Source organism: Oncorhynchus keta, unplaced genomic scaffold (genome assembly GCF_023373465.1).
Source record: "Oncorhynchus keta strain PuntledgeMale-10-30-2019 unplaced genomic scaffold, Oket_V2 Un_contig_14350_pilon_pilon, whole genome shotgun sequence".
NCBI classification, from domain to species: domain Eukaryota; kingdom Metazoa; phylum Chordata; class Actinopteri; order Salmoniformes; family Salmonidae; genus Oncorhynchus; species Oncorhynchus keta.
The window spans coordinates 75,298-94,555 of NW_026278690.1; the positions used below are offsets into that span (position 1 = coordinate 75,298).

Genomic DNA, 19,258 nt, shown 5'->3' on the forward strand with positions numbered 1-19,258 from the left:
CAGCATCAATAACACAGCATCAATAACCCAGCATCAATAATACAGCATCAATAACCCAGCATCAGTAACCCAGCATCAGTAACCCAGCATCAATAACCCAGCATCAATAACACAGCATCAATAACCCAGCATCAATAACACAGCATCAATAACCCAGCATCAATAACACAGCATCAGTAACCCAGCATCAATAACCCAGCATCAATAACCCAGCATCAGTAACCCAGCATCAATAACCCAGCATCAATAACCCAGCATCAATAACCCAGCATCAATAACCCAGCATCAATAACACAGCATCAGTAACCCAGCATCAATAACCCAGCATCAGTAACCCATCATCAGTAACACAGCATCAATAACCCAGCATCAGTAACCCAGCATCAATAACCCAGCATCAATAACCCAGCATCAATAACACAGCATCAGTAACCCAGCATCAATAACCCAGCATCAATAACCCAGCATCAATAACACAGAATCAATAACCCAGCATCAGTAACCCAACATCAGTAACCCAGCATCAATAACCCAGCATCAGTAACCCAGCATCAATAACCCAGCATCAGTAACCCAGCATCAGTAACCCAGCATCAATAACCCAGCATCAATAACCCAGCATCAATAACCCAGTATCAATAACCCAGCATCAATAACCCAGCATCAATAACCCAGCATCAATAACCCAGCATCAATAACCCAGCATCAATAACCCAGCATCAGTAACCCAGCATCAATAACCCAGCATCAATAACCCAACATCAATAACCCAGCATCAATAACCCAGCATCAATAACCCAGCATCAATAACCCAACATCAATAACCCAGCATCAATAACCCAGCATCAATAACCCAGCATCAATAACCCAGCATCAGTAACCCAGCATCAGTAATCCAGCATCAATAACACAGCATCAATAACCCAGCATCAGTAACCCAGCATCAATAACCCAGCATCAATAACCCAGCATCAATAACCCAGCATCAATAACCCAGCATCAATAACCCAGCATCAATAACCCAGCATCAATAACACATCATCAGTAACCAACTAAGGGACCCAATGCCTGTCAGTAACACAGCCCAACTAAGGGACCCAATGCCTGTCAGTAACACAGCCCAACTAAGGGACCCAATGCCTGTCAGTAACACAGCCCAACTAAGGGACCCAATGCCTGTCAGTAACACAGCCCAACTAAGGGACCCAATGCCTGTCAGTAACACAGCCCAACTAAGGGACCCAATGCCTGTCAGTAACACAGCCCAACTAAGGGATCCAATGCCTGTCAGTAACACAGCCCAACTAAGGGACCCAATGCCTGTCAGTAACACAGCCCAACTAAGGGACCCAATGCCTGTCAGTAACACAGCCCAACTAAGGGACCAATGCCTGTCAGTAACACAGCCCAACTAAGGGACCCAATGCCTGTCAGTAACACAGCCCAACTAAGGGACCCAATGCCTGTCAGTAACACAGCCCAACTAAGGGACCCAATGCCTGTCAGTAACACAGCCCAACTAAGGGACCCAATGCCTGTCAGTAACACAGCCCAACTAAGGGACCCAATGCCTGTCAGTAACACAGCCCAACTAAGGGACCCAATGCCTGTCAGTAACACAGCCCAACTAAGGGATCCAATGCCTGTCAGTAACACAGCCCAACTAAGGGACCCAATGCCTGTCAGTAACACAGCCCAACTAAGGGACCCAATGCCTGTCAGTAACACAGCCCAACTTTCTCTCTCCATCTCTCTCTCCATCTCTCTCTCCATGTCTCTTTCTCTCTCCATCTCTCTCTCCATGTCTCTTTCTCTCTCCATCTCTCCCCTCCATATATCTCTCCATCATATGTAATATATCTCTCCATCATATGTAATATATCTCTCCATCATATGTAATATATCTCTCCATCATATGTAATATATCTCTCCATCATATGTAATATATCTCTCCATCATATGTAATATATCTCTCCATCATATGTAATATATCTCTCCATCATATGTAATATATCTCTCCATCATATGTAATATATCTCTCCATCATATGTAATATATCTCTCCATCATATGTAATATATCTCTCCATCATATGTATATATATCTCTCCATCATATGTAATATATCTCTCCATCATATGTAATATATCTCTCCATCATATGTAATATATCTCTCCATCATATGTAATATATCTCTCCATCATATGTAATATATCTCTCCATCATATGTAATATATCTCTCCATCATATGTAATATATCTCTCCATCATATGTAATATATCTCTCCATCATATGTAATATATCTCTCCATATATCTCTCCATCATATGTAATATATCTCTCCATCATATGTAATATATCTCTCCATCATATGTAATATATCTCTCCATCATATGTAATATATCTCTCCATCATATGTAATATATCTCTCATCATCATATGTATCATATATATCTCTCCATCATATGTAATATATCTCTCCATCATATGTAATATATCTCTCCATCATATGTATATATATCTCTCCATCATATGTAATATATCTCTCCATCATATGTAATATATCTCTCCATCATATGTAATATATCTCTCCATCATATGTAATATATCTCTCATCATATCTATATATCTCTCCATCATATGTAATATATCTCTCCATCATATGTAATATATCTCTCCATCATATGTAATATATCTCTCCATCATATGTAATATATCTCTCCATCATATGTAATATATCTCTCCATCATATGTAATATATCTCTCCATCATATGTAATATATCTCTCCATCTATCTCTCCATCATATGTAATATATCTCTCCATCATATGTAATATATCTCTCTATCATATGTAATATATCTCTCCATCATATGTAATATATCTCTCCATCTATCTCTCCATCATATGTAATATATCTCTCCATCATATGTAATATATCTCTCTATCATATGTAATATATCTCTCCATCATATGTAATATATCTCTCCATCTATCTCTCCATCATATGTAATATATCTCTCCATCATATGTAATATATCTCTCCATCATATGTAATATATCTCTCCATCATATGTAATATATCTCTCCATCATATGTAATATATCTCTCCATATATCTCTCCATCATATGTAATATATCTCTCCATCATATGTAATATATCTCTCCATCATATGTAATATATCTCTCCATCATATGTAATATATCTCTCCATCATATGTAATATATCTCTCCATCATATGTAATATATCTCTCCATCATATGTAATATCTCTATCATATGTAATATATCTCTCTATCATATGTAATATATCTCTCCATATATCTCTCCATCATATGTAATATATCTCTCTATCATATGTAATATATCTCTCTATCATATGTAATATATCTCTCTATCATATGTAATATATCTCTCCATCATATGTAATATATCTCTATCATATGTAATATATCTCTCCATCATATGTAATATATCTCTCCATCATATGTAATATATCTCTCCATCATATGTAATATATCTCTCCATCATATGTAATATATCTCTCCATCATATGTAATATATCTCTCCATCATATGTAATATATCTCTCCATCATATGTAATATATATCTCCATCATATGTAATATATCTCTCCATATATCTCTCTATCATATGTAATATATCTCTCCATCATATGTAATATATCTCTCCATATATCTCTCCATCATATGTAATATATCTCTCCATCATATGTAATATATCTCTCCATCATATGTAATATATCTCTCCATCATATGTAATATATCTCTCCATATATCTCTCCATCATATGTAATATATCTCTCCATCATATGTAATATATCTCTCTATCTATCTCTCCATCATATGTAATATATCTCTCCATCATATGTAATATATATCTCCATCATATGTAATATATCTCTCCATCATATGTAATATATCTCTCCATCTATCTCTCCATCATATGTAATATATCTCTCCATCATATGTAATATATCTCTCCATCATATGTAATATATCTCTCCATCATATGTAATATATCTCTCTATCATATGTAATATATCTCTCCATCATATGTAATATATCTCTCCATCATATGTAATATATCTCTCCATCATATGTAATATATCTCTCCATCATATGTAATATATCTCTCCATCATATGTAATATATCTCTCCATCATATGTAATATATCTCTCCATCATATGTAATATATCTCTCCATCATATGTAATATATCTCTCCATCATATGTAATATATCTCTCTATCTATCTCTCCATCATATGTAATATATCTCTCCATCTATCTCTCCATCATATGTAATATATCTCTCCATCATATGTAATATATCTCTCCATCATATGTAATATATCTCTCCATCATATGTAATATATCTCTCCATCATATGTAATATATCTCTCCATCATATGTAATATATCTCTCCATCATATGTAATATATCTCTCCATCATATGTAATATATCTCTCCATCTATCTCTCCATCATATGTAATATATCTCTCCATCATATGTAATATATCTCTCCATCTATCTCTCCATCATATGTAATATATCTCTCCATCATATGTAATATATCTCTCCATCTATCTCTCCATCATATGTAATATATCTCTCCATCATATGTAATATATCTCTCCATCTATCTCTCCATCATATGTAATATATCTCTCCATCATATGTAATATATCTCTCCATCATATGTAATATATCTCTCCATCATATGTAATATATCTCTCCATCATATGTAATATATCTCTCCATCATATGTAATATATCTCTCCATCATATGTAATATATCTCTCCATATATCTCTCCATCATATGTAATATATCTCTCCATCATATGTAATATATCTCTCCATCATATGTAATATATCTCTCCATCATATGTAATATATCTCTCCATCATATGTAATATATCTCTCCATCATATGTAATATATCTCTCCATCTATCTCTCCATCATATGTAATATATCTCCATCATATGTAATATATCTCCATCATATGTAATATATCTCCATCATATGTAATATATCTCTCCATCTATCTCTCCATCATATGTAATATATCTCTCCATCATATGTAATATATCTCCCCATCATATGTAATATATATCTCCATCATATGTAATATATCTCTCCATCATATGTAATATATCTCTCCATCATATGTAATATATCTCTCCATCTATCTCTCCATCATATGTAATATATCTCTCCATCATATGTAATATATCTCTCCATCATATGTAATATATCTCTCCATCATATGTAATATATATCTCCATCATATGTAATATATCTCTCCATCATATGTAATATATCTCTCCATCATATGTAATATATCTCTCCATCATATGTAATATATCTCTCCATCTATCTCTCCATCATATGTAATATATCTCTCCATCATATGTAATATATCTCTCCATCTATCTCTCCATCATATGTAATATATCTCTCCATCATATGTAATATATCTCTCTATCATATGTAATATATCTCTCCATCATATGTAATATATCTCTCCATCTATATCTCTATCATATGTAATATATCTCTCCATCATATGTAATATATCTCTCCATCATATGTAATATATCTCTCCATCATATGTAATATATCTCTCCATCATATGTAATATATCTCTCCATCTATCTCTCCATCATATGTAATATATCTCTCCATCATATGTAATATATCTCTCCATCATATGTAATATATCTCTCCATCATATGTAATATATCTCTCCATCATATGTAATATATCTCTCCATCATATGTAATATATCTCTCCATCATATGTAATATATATCTCCATCATATGTAATATATCTCTCCATCATATGTAATATATCTCTCCATCATATGTAATATATCTCTCCATCATATGTAATATATCTCCCCATCATATGTAATATATCTCTCCATCATATGTAATATATCTCTCCATCATATGTAATATATCTCTCCATCATATGTAATATATCTCTCCATCATATGTAATATATCTCTCCATCATATGTAATATATCTCTCCATCATATGTAATATATCTCTCCATCATATGTAATATATCTCTCCATCATATGTAATATATCTCTCCATCATATGTAATATATATCTCCATCATATGTAATATATATCTCCATCATATGTAATATATCTCTCCATCATATGTAATATATCTCTCCATCTATCTCTCCATCATATGTAATATATCTCTCCATCTATATCTCCATCATATGTAATATATCTCTCCATCTATATCTCCATCATATGTAATATATCTCTCCATCATATGTAATATATCTCTCCATCATATGTAATATATCTCTCCATCTATATCTCCATCATATGTAATATATCTCTCCATCTCTCTCCAGAAGTCGTCACTTCTCCCAAGTTGTGCACCTTCCAGGACAGCGAGTTGAGCCCCGAGCTGCAGACAGCGCTGATCCAGCCTATCCCAGAGGTCAAGGGTCAGAGGACCCGCAGCCTCAGCAAGGACCCCGAGGAGGGAGTAGGGCCAGGGGGTAGAGGAGGAGGAGTGCCCCCTAAGAAGGAGGCTCGGACCATGAGACAGACCAGCCAGGGGAGCCAGAGAGGCAGCGCCACATCCAAACCTCGCCCACCCTCCCACGCCCACTCAATGCCGGCACCCCCTTACACTCCCCCTCACACCCCCACCAAGAAACCCCTGCACTCCTCCACGTCCGCCCCGGGCCCCTCACCGCAGGCCAAACCCAAATCCTCCCCACAGCTAATACAACGAGAGAGGCCTGGTTCCCCCCGCTCTCACCCTCTGTCCAACGCACATCGCGGGACTCACAACACCCAGACTCAGCCTGGTCCTCAGCCCCAGCCTGGTCCTCAGCCCCAGCCTGGTCCTCAGCCCCAGCCTGGTACTCAGCCCCAGCCTGGTACTCAGCCCCAGCCTGGTACTCAGCCCCAGCACCAACCCACACCTACTCCCCAATCTCAGCCTACAGCCCACCCAACGGAGGAAGAGGAGAGGGAGAGGGAGAAAGAGAGGGGGATTGAGAGGGAGAAAGAGAGGGGGATTGAGAGGGAGAAAGAGAGGGGGATTGAGAGGGAGAAAGAGAGGGGGATTGAGAAGGAGAGCACCCTCCAGCCGCAGCCCAGCCCCCAGGTGTCTGTTCCCCTCCTATGTCTGCCTCCGGAGGCTGAGGGGGGAGACGGGGGAGAGATGGGTGAGGCGGGTGAGGCCCTCCTTAAGAAGCGAGCTAACAGTCTGAACCGCTACGCTGGGTCTGACGGAGAGGGGGAGGAGAGGGGGGGTGGAGGTGCAGGGGCGGGGACAGGAGTGGCCCCTCCAGGGAGGCTATCAGGGGGCGGTACAGGTAAATACGCCACGGTGACTCACCGGGTCAGCCGCAGCCACTCCGTACGCAACCAGGACAAGAACGTCAACCGCAGCCAATCACAGTCCATCGCCCTACGGCCCAAGAAGAAAGGCCCGCCCCCTCCGCCTCCCAAACGCTCCAGCTCAGCTATCTCGAACTCCAACCTCGCCGACACACACACGCCGACACACACGCACGCGGCGGACGGGCTGCTGGGCGTGCCCTACAACCCCCAGCGACGGGCCAGCGACCTGGGTGTATCCGTGGAGACGGTCGTCGTGGATACGGGGAGCGCTGGCAGCGTGAGGAGCATAGCGGCCATGTTGGAAATGTCCTCTATTGGGGGCGGGGCCAAGGGCATGGCTATACAGAGAAACATCCTGCAGGTAGGGGAGGTGTTGTGTGTTTCAAAACTCTCTCTCTCTCTGTCTGTCTCTGTCACTTTACCCTGCCTTCATGGACATATCTACCTCTAATACCTTATTATTATCTATCCTGATGTCACTTTACCCTGCCTTCATGTACATATCTACCTCTAATACCTTATTATTATCTATCCTGATGTCACTTTACCCTGCCTTCATGTACATATCTACCTCTAATACCTTATTATTATCTATCCTGATGCCTCGTCATTTTACCCTGCCTTCATGTACATATCTACCTCAAATACCTTATTATTATCTATCCTGATGTCTCTTTACCCTGCCTTCATATACATATCTACCTCAAATACCTTATTATTATCTATCCTGATGTCTAGTCACTTTACCCTGCCTTCATGTACATATCTACCTCAAATACCTTATTATTATCTATCCTGATGTCACTTTACCCTGCCTTCATGGACATATCTACCTCTAATACCTTATTATTATCTATCCTGATGTCTAGTCACTTTACCCTGCCTTCATGTACATATCTACCTCTAATACCTTATTATTATCTATCCTGATGTCTAGTCACTTTACCCTGCCTTCATGTACATATCTACCTCTAATACCTTATTATTATCTATCCTGATGTCTAGTCACTTTACCCTGCCTTCATGTAAATATCTACCTCAAATACCTTATTATTATCTATCCTGATGTCTAGTCACTTTACCCTGCCTTCATGTACATATCTACCTCTAATACCTTATTATTATCTATCCTGATGTCACTTTACCCTGCCTTCATGTACATATCTACGTCTAATACCTTATTATTATCTATCCTGATGTCTAGTCACTTTACCCTGCCTTCATGTACATATCTACCTCTAATACCTCATTATTATCTTTCCTGATGACTAGTCACTTTACCCTGCCTTCATGTACATATCTACCTCTAATACCTTATTATTATCTATCCTGATGCCTAGTCACTTTACCCTGCCTTCATGTACATATCTACCTCAAATACCTTATTATTATCTATCCTGATGTCTAGTCACATTACCCTGCCTTCATGTACATATCTACCTCTAATACCTTATTATTATCTATCCTGATGACTAGTCACTTTACCCTGCCTTCATGTACATATCTACCTCTAATACCTTATTATTATCTATCCTGATGACTAGTCACTTTACCCTGCCTTCATGTACATATCTACCTCAAATACCTTATCATTATCTATCCTGATGACTAGTCACTTTACCCTGCCTTCATCTACATATCTACCTCTAATACCTTATTATTATCTATCCTGATGTCTAGTCACTTTACCCTGCCTTCATGTACATATCTACCTCAAATACCTTATTATTATCTATCCTGATGTCACTTTACCCTGCCTTCATGTTCATATCTACCTCAAATACCTTATTATTATCTATCCTGATGTCTAGTCACTTTACCCTGCCTTCATGTAGATATCTACCTCAAATACCTTATTATTATCTATCCTGATGTCAAGGCACTTTACCCTGCCTTCATGTTCATATCTACCTCTAATACCTTATTATTATCTATCCTGATGTCACTTTACCCTGACTTCATGTACATATCTACCTCTAATACCTTATTATTATCTATCCTGATGACTAGTCACTTTACCCTGCCTTCATGTTCATATCTACCTCTAATACCTTATTATTATCTATCCTGATGTCACTTTACCCTGACTTCATGTACATATCTACCTCTAATACCTTATTATTATCTATCCTGATGACTAGTCACTTTACCCTGCCTTCACGTACATATCTACCTCTAATACCTTATTATTATCTATCCTGATGACTAGTCACTTTACCCTGCCTTCATGTTCATATCTACCTCTAATACCTTATTATTATCTATCCTGATGACTAGTCACTTTACCCTGCCTTCATCTACATATCTACCTCAAATACCTTATTATTATCTATCCTGATGACTAGTCACTTTACCCTGCCTTCATCTACATATCTACCTCTAATACCTTATTATTATCTATCCTGATGTCTAGTCACTTTACCCTGCCTTCATGTACATATCTACCTCAAATACCTTATTATTATCTATCCTGATGTCACTTTACCCTGCCTTCATGTACATATCTACCTCTAATACCTTATTATTATCTATCCTGATGTCTAGTCACTTTACCCTGCCTTCATGTAGATATCTACCTCAAATACCTTATTATTATCTATCCTGATGTCAAGGCACTTTACCCTGCCTTCATGTTCATATCTACCTCTAATACCTTATTATTATCTATCCTGATGTCACTTTACCCTGCCTTCATGTACATATCTACCTCTAATACCTTATTATTATCTATCCTGATGTCTAGTCACTTTACCCTGCCTTCATGTACATATCTACCTCAAATACCTTATTATTATCTATCCTGATGTCAAGGCACTTTACCCTGCCTTCATGTAAATATCTACCTCTAATACCTTATTATTATCTATCCTGATGTCTAGTCACTTTACCCTGCCTTCATGTACATATCTACCTCAAATACCTTATTATTATCTATCCTGATGTCAAGGCACTTTACCCTGCCTTCATGTAAATATCTACCTCTAATACCTTATTATTATCTATCCTGATGTCTAGTCACTTTACCCTGCCTTCATGTAAATATCTACCTCTAATACCTTATTATTATCTATCCTGATGACTAGTCACTTTACCCTGCCTTCATGTAAATATCTACCTCTAATACCTTATTATTATCTATCCTGATGTCTAGTCACTTTACCCTGCCTTCATGTACATATCTACCTCAAATACCTTATTATTATCTATCCTGATGTCTAGTCACTTTACCCTGCCTTCATGTACATATCTACCTCAAATACCTTATTATTATCTATCCTGATGTCTAGTCACTTTACCCTGCCTTCATGTACATATCTACCTCAAATACCTTATTATTATCTATCCTGATGTCACTTTACCCTGCCTTCATGTACATATCTACCTCTAATACCTTATTATTATCTATCCTGATGTCTAGTCACTTTACCCTGCCTTCATGTACATATCTACCTCAAATACCTTATTATCATCTATCCTGATGTCACTTTACCCTGCCTTCATGTACATATCTACCTCAAATACCTTATTATTATCTATCCTGATGCCTAGTCACTTTACCCTGCCTTCATGTACATATCTACCTCAAATACCTTATTATTATCTATCCTGATGTCACTTTACCCTGCCTTCATGTACATATCTACCTCAAATACCTTATTATTATCTATCCTGATGCCTAGTCTCTTTACCCTGCCTTCATGTACATATCTACCTCAAATACCTTATTATTATCTATCCTGATGTCTAGTCACTTTACCCTGCCTTCATGTACATATCTACCTCAAATACCTTATTATTATCTATCCTGATGTCACTTTACCCTGCCTTCAGGTACACATCTACCTCAAATACCTTATTATTATCTATCCTGATGCCTAGTCACTTTACCCTGCCTTCATGTACATATCTACCTCAAATACCTTATTATTATCTATCCTGATGTCACTTTACCCTGCCTTCAGGTACACATCTACCTCAAATACCTTATTATTATCTATCCTGATGCCTAGTCACTTTACCCTGCCTTCATGTACATATCTACCTCAAATACCTTATTATTATCTATCCTGATGTCTAGTCACTTTACCCTGCCTTCATGTACATATCTACCTCAAATACCTTATTATTATCTATCCTGATGTCACTTTACCCTGCCTTCAGGTACACATCTACCTCAAATACCTTATTATTATCTATCCTGATGCCTAGTCACTTTACCCTGCCTTCATGTACATATCTACCTCAAATACCTTATTATTATCTATCCTGATGTCTAGTCACTTTACCCTGCCTTCATGTACATATCTACCTCAAATACCTTATTATTATCTATCCTGATGTCTAGTCACTTTACCCTGCCTTCATGTACATATCTACCTCAAATACCTTATTATTATCTATCCTGATGTCTAGTCACTTTACCCTGCCTTCATGTACATATCTACCTCTAATACCTTATTATTATCTATCCTGATGTCTAGTCACTTTACCCTGCCTTCATGTACATATCTACCTCAAATACCTTATTATTATCTATCCTGATGTCACTTTACCCTGCCTTCAGGTACACATCTACCTCAAATACCTTATTATTATCTATCCTGATGCCTAGTCACTTTACCCTGCCTTCATGTAAATATCTACCTCTAATACCTTATTATTATCTATCCTGATGTCTCTTTACCCTGCCTTCATGTACATATCTACCTCTAATACCTTATTATTATCTATCCTGATGTCTAGTGTCTTTACCCTGCCTTCATGTACATATCTACCTCAAATACCTTATTATTATCTATCCTGATGCCTAGTCACTTTACCCTGCCTTCATGTAAATATCTACCTCTAATACCTTATTATTATCTATCCTGATGTCTCTTTACCCTGCCTTCATGTACATATCTACCTCAAATACCTTATTATTATCTATCCTGATGCCTAGTCACTTTACCCTGCCTTCATGTACATATCTACCTCAAATACCTTATTATTATCTATCCTGATGTCTAGTCACGTTACCCTGCCTTCATGGACATATCTACCTCAAATACCTTATTATTATCTATCCTGATGTCTAGTCACTTTACCCTGCCTTCATGTACATATCTACCTCTAATACCTTATTATTATCTATCCTGATGACTGGTCACTTTACCCTGCCTTCATGTACATATCTACCTCAAATACCTCATTATTATCTATCCTGATGTCACTTTACCCTGCCTTCATGTACATATCTACCTCTAATACCTTATTATTATCTATCCTGATGTCTAGTCACTTTACCCTGCCTTCATGTACATATCTACCTCAAATACCTCATTATTATCTATCCTGATGTCACTTTACCCTGCCTTCATGTACATATCTACCTCTAATACCTTATTATTATCTATCCTGATGCCTAGTCACTTTACCCTGCCTTCATGTAAATATCTACCTCTAATACCTTATTATTATCTATCCTGATGTCTCTTTACCCTGCTTTCATGTATATATCTACCTCAAATACATTATTATTATCTATCCTGATGCCTAGTCACTTTACCCTGCCTTCATGTACATATCTACCTCAAATACCTTATTATTATCTATCCTGATGTCTAGTCACTTTACCCTGCCTTCATGTACATATCTACCTCAAATACCTTATTATTATCTATCCTGATGTCTAGTCACTTTACCCTGCCTTCATGTACATATCTACCTCAAATACCTCATTATTATCTATCCTGATGTCACTTTACCCTGCCTTCATGTATATATCTACCTCAAATACCTCATTATTATCTATCCTGATGTCACTTTACCCTGCCTTCATGTACATATCTACCTCAAATACCTTATTATTATCTATCCTGATGTCTAGTCACTTTACCCTGCCTTCATGTACATATCTACCTCAAATACCTTATTATTATCTATCCTGATGACTAGTCACTTTACCCTGCCTTCATGTACATATCTACCTCAAATACCTTATTATTATCTATCCTGATGTCACTTTACCCTGCCTTCATGTACATATCTACCTCAAATACCTTATTATTATCTATCCTGATGTCTAGTCACTTTACCCTGCCTTCATGTACATATCTACCTCAAATACCTTATTATTATCTATCCTGATGTCACTTTACCCTGCCTTCATGTACATATCTACCTCAAATACCTTATTATTATCTATCCTGATGTCTAGTCACTTTACCCTGCCTTCATGTACATATCTACCTCTAATACCTTATTATTATCTATCCTGATGTCTAGTCACTTTACCCTGCCTTCATGTACATATCTACCTCTAATACCTTATTATTATCTATCCTGATGTCACTTTACCCTGCCTTCATGTACATATCTACCTCAAATACCTTATTATTATCTATCCTGATGCCTAGTCACTTTACCCTGCCTTCATGTACATATCTACCTCTAATACCTTATTATTATCTATCCTGATGTCTAGTCACTTTACCCTGCCTTCATGTATATATCTACCTCAAATACCTTATTATTATCTATCCTGATGTCTAGTCACTTTACCCTGCCTTCATGTACATATCTACCTCTAATACCTTATTATTATCTATCCTGATGTCACTTTACCCTGCCTTCATGTACATATCTACCTCAAATACCTTATTATTATCTATCCTGATGTCTAGTCACTTTACCCTGCCTTCATGTACATATCTACCTCAAATACCTTATTATTATCTATCCTGATGTCTAGTCACTTTACCCTGCCTTCATGTACATATCTACCTCAAATACCTTATTATTATCTATCCTGATGTCTAGTCACTTTACCCTGCCTTCATGTACATATCTACCTCTAATACCTTATTATTATCTATCCTGATGTCACTTTACCCTGCCTTCATGTACATATCTACCTCTAATACCTCATTATTATCTATCCTGATGTCTAGTCACTTTACCCTGCCTTCATGTACATATCTACCTCAAATACCTTATTATTATCTATCCTGATGTCTAGTCACTTTACCCTGCCTTCATGTACATATCTACCTCAAATACCTTATTATTATCTATCCTGATGTCTAGTCACTTTACCCTGCCTTCATGTACATATCTACCTCAAATACCTTATTATTATCTATCCTGATGTCTAGTCACTTTACCCTGCCTTCATGTACATATCTACCTCAAATACCTTATTATTATCTATCCTGATGTCACTTTACCCTGCCTTCATGTACATATCTACCTCTAATACCTTATTATTATCTATCCTGATGTCTAGTCACTTTACCCTGCCTTCATGTACATATCTACCTCAAATACCTTATTATTATCTATCCTGATGTCTAGTCACTTTACCCTGCCTTCATGTACATATCTACCTCTAATACCTTATTATTATCTATCCTGATGCCTGGTCACTTTACCTTCATGTACATATCTACCTCTAATACCTTATTATTATCTATCCTGATGTCTAGTCACTTTACCCTGCCTTCATGTACATATCTACCTCTAATACCTTATTATTATCTATCCTGATGTCTAGTCACTTTACCCTGCCTTCATGTACATATCTACCTCAAATACCTTATTATTATCTATCCTGATGTCTAGACACTTTACCCTGCCTTCATGTACATATCTACCTCTAATACCTTATTATTATCTATCCTGATGCCTAGTCACTTTACCCTGCCTTCATGTATATATCTACCTCAAATACCTTATTATTATCTATCCTGATGCCTAGTCACTTTACCCTGCCTTCATGTATATATCTACCTCTAATACCTTATTATTATCTATCCTGATGCCTAGTCACTTTACCCTGCCTTCATGTACATATCTACCTCAAATACCTTATTATTATCTATCCTGATGTCTAGTCACTTTACCCTGCCTTCATGTACATATCTACCTCAAATACCTTATTATTATCTATCCTGATGCCTAGTCACTTTACCCTGCCTTCATGTACATATCTACCTCAAATACCTTATTATTATCTATCCTGATGCCTAGTCACTTTACCCTGCCTTCATGTACATATCTACCTCAAATACCTTATTATTATCTATCCTGATGTCACTTTACCCTGCCTTCATGTATATATCTACCTCTAATACCTTATTATTATCTATCCTGATGTCTAGTCACTTTACCCTGCCTTCATGTACATATCTACCTCTAATACCTTATTATTATCTATCCTGATGTCTAGTCACTTTACCCTGCCTTCATGTACATATCTACCTCAAATACCTTATTATTATCTATCCTGATGTCACTTTACCCTGCCTTCATGTACATATCTACCTCTAATACCTTATTATTATCTATCCTGATGTCACTTTACCCTGCCTTCATGTACATATCTACCTCTAATACCTTATTATTATCTATCCTGATGCCTAGTCACTTTACCCTGCCTTCATGTACATATCTACCTCAAATACCTTATTATTATCTATCCTGATGTCTAGTCACTTTACCCTGCCTTCATGTACATATCTACCTCTAATACCTTATTATTATCTATCCTGATGTCACTTTACCCTGCCTTCATGTACATATCTACCTCTAATACCTGATTATTATCTATCCTGATGTCTAGTCACTTTACCCTGCCTTCATGTACATATCTACCTCTAATACCTTATTATTATCTATCCTGATGTCTAGTCACTTTACCCTGCCTTCATGTACATATCTACCTCTAATAGCTTATTATTATCTATCCTGATGACTAGTCACTTTACCCTGCCTTCATGTACATATCTACCTCTAATACCTTATTATTATCTATCCTGATGTCACTTTACCCTGCCTTCATGTACATATCTACCTCTAATACCTTATTATTATCTATCCTGATGCCTAGTCACTTTACCCTGCCTTCATGTACATATCTACCTCTAATAGCTTATTATTATCTATCCTGATGCCTAGTCACTTTACCCTGCCTTCATGTACATATCTACCTCTAATACCTTATTATTATCTATCCTGATGTCTCTTTACCCTGCCTTCATGTATATATCTACCTCAAATACCTTATTATTATCTATCCTGATGCCTAGTTACTTTACCCTGCCTTCATGTACATATCTACCTCTAATACCTTATTATTATCTATCCTGATGTCTAGTCACGTTACCCTGCCTTCATGGACATATCTACCTCAAATACCTTATTATTATCTATCCTGATGCCTAGTCACTTTACCCTGCCTTCATGTACATATCTACCTCAAATACCTTATTATTATCTATCCTGATGTCAAGGCACTTTACCCTGCCTTCATGTAAATATCTACCTCTAATACCTTATTATTATCTATCCTGATGTCTAGTCACTTTACCCTGCCTTCATGTAAATATCTACCTCTAATACCTTATTATTATCTATCCTGATGACTAGTCACTTTACCCTGCCTTCATGTAAATATCTACCTCTAATACCTTATTATTATCTATCCTGATGTCTAGTAACTTTACCCTGCCTTCATGTACATATCTACCTCAAATACCTTATTATTATCTATCCTGATGACTAGTCACTTTACCCTGCCTTCATGTAAATATCTACCTCTAATACCTTATTATTATCTATCCTGATGTCTAGTAACTTTACCCTGCCTTCATGTACATATCTACCTCAAATACCTTATTATTATCTATCCTGATGTCTAGTAACTTTACCCTGCCTTCATGTACATATCTACCTCAAATACCTTATTATTATCTATCCTGATGCCTAGTCACTTTACCCTGCCTTCGTGTAACATATCTACCTCAACTACCTTATTATTATCTATCCTGATGTCTAGTCACTTTACCCTGCCTTCATGTACATATCTACCTCAAATACCTTATTATTATCTATCCTGATGTCTAGTCACTTTACCCTGCCTTTGTGTAACATATCTACCTCAAATACCTTATTATTATCTATCCTGATGTCACTTTACCCTGCCTTCATGTACATATCTACCTCAAATACCTTATTATTATCTATCCTGATGTCTAGTCACTTTACCCTGCCTTTGTGTAACATATCTACCTCAAATACCTTATTATTATCTATCCTGATGTCACTTTACCCTGCCTTCATGTACATATCTACCTCAAATACCTTATTATTATCTATCCTGATGTCTAGTCACTTTACCCTGCCTTCATTTACATATCTACCTCAAATACCTTATTATTATCTATCCTGATGTCTCTTTACCCTGCCTTCATGTACATATCTACCTCAAATACCTTATTATTATCTATCCTGATGTCTAGTCACTTTACCCTGCCTTCATGTAAATATCTACCTCTAATACCTTATTATTATCTATCCTGATGACTAGTCACTTTACCCTGCCTTCATGTAAATATCTACCTCTAATACCTTATTATTATCTATCCTGATGTCTAGTCACTTTACCCTGCCTTCATGTAAATATCTACCTCAAATACCTTATTATTATCTATCCTGATGTCTAGTCACTTTACCCTGCCTTCATGTACATATCTACCTCAAATACCTTATTATTATCTATCCTGATGTCTAGTCATTTTACCCTGCCTTCATGTACATATCTACCTCTAATACCTTATTATTATCTATCCTGATGTCTAGTCACTTTACCCTGCCTTCATGTACATATCTACCTCTAATAGCTTATTATTATCTATCCTGATGCCTGGTCACTTTACCCTGCCTTCATGTACATATCTACCTCAAATACCTTATTATTATCTATCCTGATGTCTAGTCACTTTACCCTGCCTTCATGTACATATCTACCTCAAATACCTTATTATTATCTATCCTGATGCCTAGTTACTTTACCCTGCCTTCATGTACATATCTACCTCAAATACCTTATTATTATCTATCCTGATGTCACTTTACCCTGCCTTCATGTACATATCTACCTCAAATACCTTATTATTATCTATCCTGATGCCTAGTCACTTTACCCTGCCTTCATGTACATATCTACCTCAAATACCTTATTATTATCTATCCTGATGTCTAGTCACTTTACCCTGCCTTCATGTACATATCTACCTCAAATACCTTATTATCTATCCTGATGTCACTTTACCCTGCCTTCACATCCACATCTACCTCAAATACCTTATTATTATCTATCCTGATGTCTAGTCACTTTACCCTGCCTTCATGTACATATCTACCTCAAATACCTTATTATTATCTATCCTGATGTCTAGTCACTTTACCCTGCCTTCATGTACATATCTACCTCAAATACCTTATTATTATCTATCCTGATGTCTAGTCACTTTACCCTGCCTTCATGTACATATCTACCTCAAATACCTTATTATCTATCCTGATGTCACTTTACCCTGCCTTCACATCCACATCTACCTCAAATACCTTATTATTATCTATCCTGATGTCTAGTCACTTTACCCTGCCTTCATGTAAATATCTACCTCAAATATCTCATACCTCTGCACATTGATCTGGTACTTCCTGTATATAGCTCCACATTGATCTGGTACTTCCTGTATATAGCTCCACATTGATCTGGTACTTCCTGTATATACGTAGCTCCACATTGATCTGGTACTTCCTGTATATAGCTCCACATTGATCTGGTACTTCCTGTATATAGATCCATATTGATCTGGTAATTCCTGTATATAGCTCCACATTGATCTGGTAATTCCTGTATATAGCTCCACATTGATCTGGTACTTCCTGTATATAGCTCCACATTGATCTGGTACTTCCTGTATATAGATCCATATTGATCTGGTAATTCCTGTATATAGCTCCACATTGATCTGGTACTTCCTGTATATAGCTCCACATTGATCTGGTACTTCCTGTATATA

General features: G+C 36.8%; 1 protein-coding gene and 1 long non-coding RNA gene across 8 annotated transcripts in view; one reads left to right on the forward strand and one right to left on the reverse strand.

Annotated features, from left to right (window-relative positions):
- LOC127918499 (caskin-1-like) overlaps nt 1-19,258 on the forward strand; it is a 66,811-nt gene that overhangs the window by 44,408 nt on the left and 3,145 nt on the right. The window contains exon 6 of the mRNA XM_052501829.1: nt 6,401-7,767. Coding sequence (XP_052357789.1) covers nt 6,401-7,767 — 1,367 coding nt within the window. The remainder of the gene's footprint in view (nt 1-6,400; nt 7,768-19,258) is intronic.
- LOC127918502 (uncharacterized) lies at nt 9,150-18,735 on the reverse strand. 7 transcript variants are annotated; one of them, XR_008100262.1, is made up of 6 exons: nt 18,522-18,735; nt 18,326-18,393; nt 17,188-17,255; nt 12,313-12,380; nt 9,657-9,715; nt 9,150-9,190 (listed from the first exon to the last, which is right to left on the reverse strand). It is a non-coding gene; the product is annotated as an uncharacterized LOC127918502 (long non-coding RNA). The 7 variants fall into 7 exon arrangements; XR_008100259.1 differs by lacking the exon at nt 12,313-12,380 and adding an exon at nt 15,186-15,244 and having other exon boundaries at nt 9,657-9,724; XR_008100261.1 differs by lacking the exon at nt 12,313-12,380 and adding an exon at nt 15,313-15,380.